The sequence below is a fragment of the Seriola lalandi genome, unplaced genomic scaffold (assembly GCF_002814215.2).
Source record: "Seriola lalandi dorsalis isolate HSWRI2012SDOR001 ecotype SW California unplaced genomic scaffold, Sedor1 jcf7180002054571, whole genome shotgun sequence".
Classification (NCBI taxonomy): domain Eukaryota; kingdom Metazoa; phylum Chordata; class Actinopteri; order Carangiformes; family Carangidae; genus Seriola; species Seriola lalandi.
The window spans coordinates 632,405-644,025 of NW_019525124.1; the positions used below are offsets into that span (position 1 = coordinate 632,405).

The 11,621-nt window shown below is 39.2% G+C and overlaps 1 protein-coding gene across 1 annotated transcript; it reads right to left on the minus strand.

Moving 5' to 3' along the window:
- On the minus strand, positions 1–11,529 carry klhdc3l (kelch domain containing 3-like). The gene is made up of 8 exons (XM_023417073.2): positions 11,449–11,529; positions 7,422–7,614; positions 7,150–7,232; positions 6,934–7,012; positions 6,133–6,179; positions 4,758–4,878; positions 3,903–4,092; positions 1–933 (listed from the first exon to the last, which is right to left on the minus strand). The coding sequence occupies exons 2-8, from the start codon at positions 7,588–7,590 to the stop codon at positions 312–314; spliced, it is 1,311 nt and encodes a 436-aa protein (XP_023272841.1). The 5' UTR covers positions 7,591–7,614; positions 11,449–11,529; the 3' UTR covers positions 1–311.
- Positions 11,530–11,621: the final 92 nt, after the last annotated feature.

Below are 11,621 nucleotides of genomic sequence, written 5' to 3' on the forward strand. Positions count from 1 at the left end.
TTTTCTCAATGCCATTTTCCAATCATTTATTTGAGTACTACAAAAAATGTGTGACAAATGCACAAATTCACATCACAAAAATAACTATTATAGAAATATTTCTATGTTTTTTTCTTGTTACAGAAAGTCAGTAAACCCTTTAAACACGATCGATTTTATAGTGGTGTGTATATGTGTGTATATACATATATACACACATATATATATATATATACCGTATATATATTTGTAATATAACACTGTTTTTTTTTTCAAATTTTCATTCTTCTCACATGGAGAAAAAGTCTGTCCAGTTTGTTTCTCCGAGGCTGTTATGAGTCACCCAGGGTCATTTGCCATATGGACATGGGGCTGTGACTGGAGCAGGGTCTTCCTCCGAGGACCAGCAGCAGATCGGGCAGGTGCTGGACTATGTCATCATCCTCCTCATCCAGCAGGTCTTCCTCTGTGCAGCTCCACTGTTTGCTGAAAGCTTTGTTCTCAAAGGTCAAACAGTTTCCCACCCGCTGTGCATCTTTCCCCATCACGCCCTCATTGCTATTGTTCAGTTCTGAGGGTTTTGTCAGTTTGCTGCTGTAGCACTTGTCCAGGCTGAAGGTTTCCAGCTCTATAGCTCCCTCTGAGCCCAGGAAAGTGAGGGGCGCAGGAAAGCACTTGTTCTTGAAGGGCCTGAGTTTGTCATCCAGTAGCCTGGGTTGGAGTCCTGAGCTGGTGTTGGACTTGTAGCTGGGACCCAGTCCAGCGCAGCAGTGGTGAATCTTGTCTGGGGGGCTGGAGCCTTGGAGAGCGGCCACCTGCCCCCAGGTCTGAGTGGTGAAGCTAAACCTCCAAAGGCAGTTCTCTGGAGAGCTCAGGCTCTCGCCCCCTCCAAAAAGAAGCATACTGTCTTTGTAGGCCACAGCTGAGTGACCCATCAGTCTGGAGGGGCCGGACCTGAGGGAAACATCAGAGAAGGAACACACAAAACACTGTTTACTGTTTCCATTGGCCTATTTCTTTTTATGTATGTAATCCCCAACTGTGAAGGAGAAAAGCTGGAAATCCCCAAATTATACAAACAGAACAAACACTACAGAAGAAGAGAAAGATTATATCAGGCGAATTCATATGATTTCCTGAAACTGTTGTTTAACCCTGAACACGATCCAGATGTTTAAAAAGTAATTCCACTTTATTACAACATGATTCTCACACGATTCCCATTCTGTAATAATAATTGAATTCATCAAGTTTACTGTGAACTGGAGAAATCGAGATGCTGCAACATCACTACCATGAGATCATGTGTCTGAGAGAGGCTCCACAGATATGGGATTTCTGTTTTATAATCTGTGTTGTCTAATATTCAGGTTAGTACAGCAGTTTTCTTCTATATGTGGAACTGAGTTTATATGGGACTAAATTTGTGAAATCACGACAATCAAAATCCCTAATGAACAACACAATTAATACTCAAAATGTCCATCACTGTTTGCAGATACCATCCTATCATACATGTTGTAGTCTTCCTGTGCAGAGAGGGTTATTGTATAATTGTTAACAATATTTTGTTGATGCCTATTTTCAGTTTTACTTCCAAATAAAGAGGTCTCATTAAACTGTTTATGATCCTCTCAATAACTGTGTTCCCAGATCTCAGCAGAGAACACCATTCATTTCCATTGGTTATGATAACCAATGTGGCTGAAGTGACACAAATAAGACCAAGTCACAATTACAATTATCTTCTTCTGATCTTTATATTTCTTTTCATAATATAGTTGCAAAATGTTCATTTAATCTAATCTAAGATCACATCAGCCCGATAACACCCAATGAAAACCACCATGTCGACTGTCTGGGAAAGATTACTCACTGTTATACTACAATTGTGATAAGAATATGTTTCTCAGTAGGCAATGAGGAAAGTAGTCACATTAAGGTATGTTTGCTTTATTGTCTATATACATAGTACAGTAGGCATCTTTTCTTCTGTGCAGCCTGACACAGTCTCCTCATGTCACCACATGTTACAGATGATCTCAGCCTGTTCAGCAGGCGTTGAGGAACTCTCATTACTGTCCTTTCTGATGTGCACGTTTTGATCAAATGCTTTGACACACTGCTTGCGATTCTGAGCTGATTCTCACCTAGACGCAACTTTCATTTATTATAGTGGTTGTGAATCTTAATTAGAGAAAAAATTTGCCATATTATGATATTTATGGTATAATAATGATTGACAATGACGGACTGACCATGACCCTGCAGGTGTGCACTGCAGAAAGTCATCACAGCAGCAGGTCACAATGTTATGAAAAGAAAAACAGTTTTTACAAGGAGGGGTCATTTTTCTGTGGAGGGCAGTGTAAGGAGGGCGCTCATTTTACTTGTGGGTGCGTTTCTTACGGGTGGTCACACACTCATGTCATTCTATTATTTAGTAATAGATAATGACACAAATTAATATAATAAGTCATCGCACAACTATGTTGAAATTTCATGTTACACTCCAAAGACACTTTCCATGTCTGTGTCACAAAGGTCTGCCTGGTCGGACAGCCCAGAATGTGTGAGAGTGAGGACTTAATGCTCTGAACACACAGTATGAACCATCTGCACTTGTCAACGTCCAGTGTAGTACAAACAGAAACTGCCTGTCTGCCCTGCTGTAAGTATCTGTGTCACTTTAAGGAATATATGAGGGTCTTAAAACAGTAATGCAGTTTTTATCCAGCCAGTAACTGTGATGTAATTACTTATAGTCTTTGATAAAACTAAAACTAAACTATTGCATCACACATTTAAATAATGTAATTACAGAAAAGCGTTAAAGCAGTGGCATCATGTAGAGTCGTGTCAGCTGTAGGGCTGGGGCGACGCGTAATCGGCGTAATCAATTATGTAAATACGTCAATTTACATAACGTGTGTCGACGTGTCGCAATGAGGAAGTAAGATGGTTGCGCCTTGTCAGACACTTACATTGAAAGTTTCTAAATATTTGGAGTAGTTTTACCATTTTTCTGGCAATGAACACAGACAGAAAGCAGCAATGCTTTCTCTCTGTGTTTATTGATCGATTCTGACCTGCATTCTTTGCCAGTAACGTATAGGTGCAGCCCTGGTCAGCTGTGACACACACCGCGCATGGCATACAGAGAGAAGATGTAGTCGAGGTACAGAAGCCCAGGAGTGTCAATCTTCAAAGTAAATGTGACAAACATCAGTTTCACATGTGGTGACGCTGACGACTTGACACATGTGGACTAGAGCTGCGTGATATGCAAAAAAATGATATTGCGATTATTTTGGCAGATATTGTGGAATGGTCGTTTTTTTATTTGCACTGATTTTTTTTTTTAATGTTGATGTGATTTCTGTTGGTTCTTGTCCCAAACAAACATGTTCCTTTACGTCTGGAGAATATGATTTGTTGGCCGGGGCTTCTCTGTAGCACCACAACGCTTATGGTGCTAAAAATACACAGCAATGTGACACATTTTACCTTTATTAAAAAAATTGCAGCTCCTTTTGATTAATTGTGCAGCCCTAACATGGACCCACAATGACGTGTCAAGATGCTGCAGCTGCACGGACTTACATAAAAAACAAAGGCTGCAGTTGTTTTGATGGTTTTGCTGCACCTCAGTATGACAAGCTGTATCACAGATGGGAAATAGCTTTAAAATCACATCAGTATAATTAACCATCCAGATCCATTAATGTTCTCATAGTGAAAGAGGACTTCACAAAACACCTTACTTCTTATCAAACAAATTACTCTGACTTCCTGTTTAGAGAAGTGTGTAGGAGTTCTCTGGAAGGAGCATCTCTCTAGCATTAGAGTAGCAGCATGTTTGGCTTCTGCTGTGATTTCAGTTCTGTATCTAGTTGTGGACATGTGGTGAAACCACTACTCACTTGCTACTGAGGAGAGTCCACATGTGGCTACTGGAATTCCACTTCCAGAAGTCTCTCTGCTCCCGCAAGCCTTTCAAACCCCCGAACAGGTACATGCAGTCCAGGTAGGCCATGGCTGAGTGACTGTGTCTGGGGCCGGGGCCAAACGAGCCCTGCTGAGAACCACCCAGCAGGGACCAAGCCATGGTATCTGTCATACACACAAACACACACAAGTAGCAACGATTAATGCGCACACTGGAGCTTTCTCTGTGTGGCCATCATGCCGGAGTTCAGAGGCAATAAAACACTGCCTCACAACAGTTTACAATCATTAACAGTGATGTTATTAATAGGCTTCTGTATTTCAAACATGCTGTGTCTTTTGGACAAAATGTCTTACTTCCCCTCTGATTTCGAAACTTTGAAAGTGAAAATGAATCCTTTAGGCAGCACTGTTATTTATTTATGAGGTGCTATATGTAAACATTTCAATCTCAAACCCAACCGGTCAAGGCAGACGGCCACCCACCGTGTTGGAGGTTTCTTCCTGTTAAAAAGGAGGTTTTCCTCCCCACTGTCACCAAGTGCTGCTCTTTGTGGGAACTGTTAGTTTCGCTCTATAATAAAGTAAGGTCTCGACCTTATCCTGTAAAGTGCAGTGAGATCATGTATATCATGATTTCGTGCTATACAAATAAAATTGAATTGAATTGAATGAATTAGAAAGTTCAGTCGCTGCCTCGGCTTGTCCTGCTTCGTGTTTCCTGCCTGCTGGTAACTACACTGTCTTGGACTGCAGCTGGTGACGGTGGTTCTTGTTTTGCTCAGGTAGGGAACTGGTTCATGTGCTGCTACACCAACTTTTTAACTCACCAAAATCCAAACTCCAGAAGTCCTGTGATGATCCTTTTATGTCGACTAAACCTCCATACAGCAGCATGGCAGAGCCAACCACCACAGCACTGTGTCCTTTTCTGTTGGTTGGCATTTGAGTCTACACATGGACAGAAATATAAACACACATCTGTAAGATGATCCAAGGACCTTATCACGTACAACTTATAATTAACTTCACCTTTCATATTTGATTCACTTTGACTGTATTTCTCTTGTTTAGGTTGCACGGATGCTGCAGGATTCCAGACCTGATATCAACCTTGATTGGGGGGTGTACATCTGTGCTGCTTCTGCTGTGTTCAAGACACCTGGGAGTGGAGACATTTCTGACTTGCATATTGAAAACAGTCTCCTGGAATGGCCTCCAAAAGTCAAATTGCTTTTAAGAAATTCTAGACTTTCAGAGAGCTTAAACTTCTCTTTGTGTCTAACAACAAGACATTCAACACCTGCTTATAAATTTAGCATCTACCAGTTTAGATACACCTGTAAAATCTTTTTAATCCAGTACGTTTCCTTTGTAAAGAGAATATCTTTGTGAAATACAGTATATCCTAGTGACATTTCTTACATTTGGTATTTTTTGTCATACAAACTAGGGATGGATAGGACTACTCGTACTCGTTCTTGACGTCATTATTCGAGCAGCGTTTCACTACTCGTGCACCGGCGCACGTGTTGTTTTTGGTTACATTAGTTCAACTCAGGTAGCGTTACGTGCACCATGGCAGCTGTGACTAGGGTAAGTGATGTCAGGAAATACTTTGATTAAAAAAAATTTAAAATACGACAATAACGTGCAGTGCAAGATATGTGGCATTAATATCATGTTGTCCGACAGCCAAACAGTAGGCTTGGTTGGGGAGGTGTTTCCAGTCGGATACGGACCTCCCATATTTCTTTTTTTGCAGTAAAAAAATAATATATATATATAATTTGCGAGTTACACTGTACTCGTTCATAAGGTAACAGGAGTACTCAAATATTGAAATTACTGAAAATGCCCATCCCTAATACAAACATGAGCCAGCCTGTGACACTTGTGAACATCAAAACACAAATCAGTGACGTTAATGTTTCTTCATTTCTGCCCAACACTGTCTTACTGATCCAGACTGACTTGATTCTGTACTCAGTAGCAGCCATGTAGTTTTCCATTACCAGCTAACTACAGTGCAGTACAGCGCTACATTCACTTATTTGCTATAAAGTTTAAAGCTAGGTGTGTTATTTTAAAACAGGCTAGATGGATGTTTGAAATGAAATTTGGCAAGAGAGTAGATCAGAGTGTTTTTCATAACATCTGTTACTGTGTCAGATACTGTCATTGTTTATGAAAGGTGCTCTGTACCTGACGGGAGCTTGTCTTTCCCTGCCACTGCACCCACTTCTGCTTTGCTGAAACACATGAAGGAAAGTGAAGAAGAGTTTAGCTCAAAAATAAAGCAAGATATATGAATATATGAAATAATACTCATATATCTTGTTTTACAAAACAGTGTTTTACAACAAGGGGAAATACTAATCACATAAACCCATGTACAAGACACAGAATATGCTGACAGATGGGAGACAGTGAGAACGGCAGAAGGGCAGTGAGAAACTAATGGAATCAACTGAAAATCAAACATACCTAAATGTTTGTTGGTGCAAACTTGTTCTATTCTTCACTACTACTGAGGAATTATTTAGGTTTTGCTTATTGATTTCAAAAGTTGAGAGGTAAACCAAAAGTTTATGAACAATAATTGTAATGAAGACATTTTATCTAATTACAGCTATTAATAATTAATTCTGGCATTTTATCTAATAGATAAAATCTAGAAACTTCTTCCTTGACAAAGATTTTTTACATAACTAGTATCTGTCTGTTACTTTTTGTTCAATGGTTGACTTCAAATTGTTAATTCAGAAAATAAATATATATATCTGCATATAAATATAACAAATAAGTGAAGTCTGGACGTTTTCTAACGTATATGAAAGCTTACACAGGTTTCACAGTTGTTTCACACACAACTGTGCAGGAGTGAGTCTGGAGTCAACGTGTAACGACACGTTCTTTCTGTCAAGCCTGAGAATTTGCTGACGATCTGAAGATTGGCTGCCAACCTAAGCTGTACCATGCATGCACTTCTGTAATCAAACTCACCAACGTCAAATACCCAAAGGGCACAGCTGGCCTTTGTGTACGCAGAATCCAACATGCCTCCAAACACATACAGGAAGCCCTGGAAAGGTCAAAGCTCGTAAACATATTATTCACACACTGATGCAACAAAGAGGGTGAGATCAGCAGACATAAGATCATTTAGAAATATGAAAGTGGATTTAACAAATGCATCAACAAATCTTGATGGGTTTGTACCTCATGAGCCACCATAGTATGTTCCTCTAGCTCTTCTGGTGCAGCTTCACTGGTGCAGCTCAACTCTGTCCACTCGTTACAGACTAAGACATTGGGCACAAGTATTTTACCTGATTACAATACATCCTTTATTCGAGTGCATTATATCACACTGGGCTGTATCCTCTCTGTATATTATGCATCATATATGTCATTCATGTTGTTGCTTTGAACATCACAAATCTATGTTGCACTGGAATGAATTGAATACCAGACGTGTATCCGACTCTTACCCACACTGTACCTCCAGAAGTCCCTCAGACAGCTGCTGCCTCTGCCTCCCAGGATGTAGACACTTCCATCATAGCTGCAGCAGGCGTGCTTGTAGCGGTCACATGGGGACCAGCTGCTCTGGGGGAGCTTGGTCCAAAGACAGGAACTACTTTGACTCATAGCTTGCATCCTCCGCTCCTACTGGACCATTTTCTAAAAGAAGCAACATTAAATGGTAAGAAATGTTTCAGATACAGTATACAGCATACCCATCGCCCTCTCACAGCCCAGGGCCCTGGTGTCTTGGTGACTAAAACAGAAAAAGAAAACTAGAGCTGATATTACAGTCAGGGTTTAGCACAGGCTAAAACACCATAGATGCTCTGACTCACTATGACATTACTATACTTTTATTTCACAAGGAGTAAAAGACAAGCAGTAATACACCAGACTGCAAATGCCTCGTATTGTTTGAGTGAGTCACTTGTTAAAGGAGTATTCCACTCATTTTAAATATGAATATCAGTTTACTCATCATGGTTTGTACAACTCAGCCTGAACAAATGATTTACCCAGTATCATCTGCATCAAGTTGAAGTTATAATACAGTTATGTTATGAACAACTGGATTTCCTCAAACACACCAACACTGAAACAATGGTTCACTGAGGCCACCGAAATGATTAAACTAGAAAAGATAACTTTCAGACTATAAAGATTTTCCCCAAATCCAGGCCTAATTACCCACAAAGCTTCTGTGATGACAACATTTGTTTCTAACTTTAGAAAAAGTCTCTTTATCTTCAAGCTTTTATTCCACCAGCAATCTTAAGAAAACAAATACAGTATCATTTTCTCCCAAATTAAAGTTCACTTTAAATCATTCATATAGATTTTAATAGATACGGAATTCTTCTATTTAAAACAATATATTTAGGCTAATATATTTATCTATTAGCTATTTGAATTAACTGACAAGTCTTCTTGTTTATTACAATACAGATGGTAGCTGGAGTAATAGTTTTTTCTTTGAGGGAAGGGGTGGGTGGGGGTTGATAATCAACTATCAGCTTTTTCTTGCTCCAAACTATCATTATTATATCGGCCTTGAATCCACTCTCAGTCAAGCTCTAGTTCGTATCATTGACTCTGAACAGTGTCATTTAAATGAATGCACGCCACCACTCAATTCACGAGGAAGACTCTGCTTCAGTACACTACAAACCGTCCACCTCTGATGATACCTGGTATCCTCCGCCTCTCGCCTCCAACACTGACACCACAGGTATAAGGCATGATGAGTCATTGTGTGTTAGCAGGATAGCGTTAGTTGTTATGGTTGTAGTAGTGTTCAGCTGGGACTCTCTGACTCACAGACACCTGACTGCTGCTATAGGCCCGTGTGTCAGGGGAGAGACACACTGCTATAAGACTGTGAAGTTTGGCTCTGGGGAGAAACTCTCCTGATAAGAAATATTCTTAGTTGGAAAACCCTTCGATACAGGTCACGATATTAACTTTTTTTGTTTATAATTGATCAGTTGGGTAACAAAATGATGACACAATGACTAGAGGAAACAATACGTTTACATGGTTGGAAAATTGAAATATCAAAAATTAAAGACAGACAAAAATTTTATCCAGGGCAGTGCATGTATGCATATCACCAATATGCTCCAAAGCCTGGAACTAAAGATTATTTTCATTATCAGTGGATCTACTGATTATTTTTTCTGTTGATTGATTAAACATTTGATCCATAAAATGTCAAAAACTAGACGAAAAACAAAGATATTTAGATTAGTAATATCGCTGAGACAAGAACATGCAGCATTTGAGAAGCTGGAACCAAACTTGCCAGTTAATTTTCAATCATCACTACATTACTAGCCAACACTAAATAAAACACAGTGATAAAATGTCTTACAGGCAGTTGCTCTGTGTTGCTGTATTTGAGCTTTAAAAAGAAAAAGCCACACAAACAGATTTGTTTGGGTTGACTTAGCTGCCAGGAAAAGAAATTTAAACATTCAAAATGAAAAGTGATGACTCACTTAAACAACCTTCTACAATCTTCATAAAGACACAGCACATGTCAGGTGAAGTTGAACATTTTGCTCTTTATCAGCTCAGTAATTTTCCAGGCTGCAGTATCAATGACCAACAAGGTACTTTCAACTTTTCCACAGCGACGCACTGCTCATAAGCCGTTAACAATAAGTTCTCCTCTCTCTTCACCTTCACAACCGCGTGGCCTATCCACTACATCTTCTTATCACACTGTCACATGAGCAAACAGCTCAGAGGTCATGACACAGCTAGGCCTGGCTTGTCCACACACCTGATTGTTACTTGTGTAAACAGCAACAGAAGGAATAATATACAAACATTTGAATGAATAGCAGAAAACTCACATCTCCCACTGAAAATAAACACCGGCAATATAAAGGATGAACAGTTAATTAAACACTAGAATATCAAAAATACAATAATCTGTCATCATAGAGGAACCAACATTAAAGTTCATTGATATCAAATTGTAATTGTGTAACTCAGAAGTCTGAGACCACTTTCCCATTCACTTGAATGGAGTAGTTTGTGGTGTTGTTTTCTTAGAATGCATTATGTAGTGAGGCAATTTGAAATTCTAAAGGATGTGGGTAAACTGTCCACGAAATCTTAAATCTTAAGTATTTATTTTGATGAAGCTATAGTTTTATAAAAAGTTTCTTTTTCTTTGTAAAAACCTGACCTGGATCAACAACAGTAAATTCAATGAACATGATTGCACAACAGAACTAATGTGGGAGAGGCACTGAGCACAATGCTTAAGTGTGTGAAGAGGTTATTTACATGTTTTTTCCTCCTGATTTATCACAGATAAGTTTCACATAACTTTTAGTGAGTCTGAACTTAAAACTTCTCAACTTCATTAGTGAATTTATTTATTAACACTGAAAACCCGAAATGGGTCAGATCATGCAGATATCAGCGCTGCCTACACAAAAGTGGTGAAGAAAAGCTATAGTCACCTGTAAATCAGTCCAGGCCAAACCTCAACCCACTTTAACCTTCCGATTTTTATCAGCTCATCCTCCATGTGTACACTGAGTTCTCCAGCGGATCTCCACTAGCTCAGGTACCTTTCATGAGACTGTGGTACTCACTTAAACTTCTACTTGTAAGGTATTGTTTTTTAATACATATCCATGCCTTTGTAAAGCACCTTGAATTGCCTTGTGTCTGAATGGTGCTTTAGAAGGTTTCTCTTGTATTGTTAACTGCTTATTCAGAGTTGGCCAAGACTGAGACAAAGTGTCTTTTCTATTTATTTCTAAGTTCTAAATGTTGTTACTCCAATTATTAAATATACAAAATAATAACTGTGATGTTATAACACTTTTAAAAACATATGACCAATAGACCAGCTGTGGGAATAATACAGTTGAACACCTATCATCATCTAAAGTCAGTTCCACCGGTTATCTCAAAAACACATGAGACCTTGTCCCTCTAGGGTACTTTTATAAATTACTTACGTTACTTACGTAAACCGCTTGCTTTTCATCATCTTGTAACAGTGTGGATAACATGCGACTTTCTCCTACTAAGATACCGCCGTTAACATCTCTACATCAACAGTAGCTGTTGCTGACGTTAGTAAACTACTCGTGGCTGTCATGACTACCACCGAGGAGGAATGCGGCCCGTTACTTCACACCGCCGTACGTTATACTTTCTGTCTCTACGTGGTAAACATTAACATAGTAAAGTAAGTTATAGCTTTATCGAGACTTGTGTTAGTGTGTCATTCAAAAATAAACTGCTAACCTACAGCTCAAATCAATTGGAAGCGGGTAACGCAACGCTTAAGCTGAAGAAGAGGAAATGAAGATACCAACTTTTTCAGAGCTTCTTTATCGATCGTAAATAAGATAAAAACAACTACTGTTTCACTGCTGGTTTTGTTTTTATACTCAAATAAGATGTGGCAGGCATTCCATATACGAAAATAAACTTAATGTAAAAGAATGAGTTTTTACTCACGAGATTCACGCTGCTCCTCTTCGTGGGATAGTTGACTCCGTATATCGTAAACGGTTTTCTGTTGCATTCAGGGACACCTCGTAAACAGCTCCTCCTAAGTTTGGGAGTCGTGAAAATACTGTAACTTGTGTTCTGAGGTAAGTTTTTGTCCGATATAACATTACTGTAGTGGG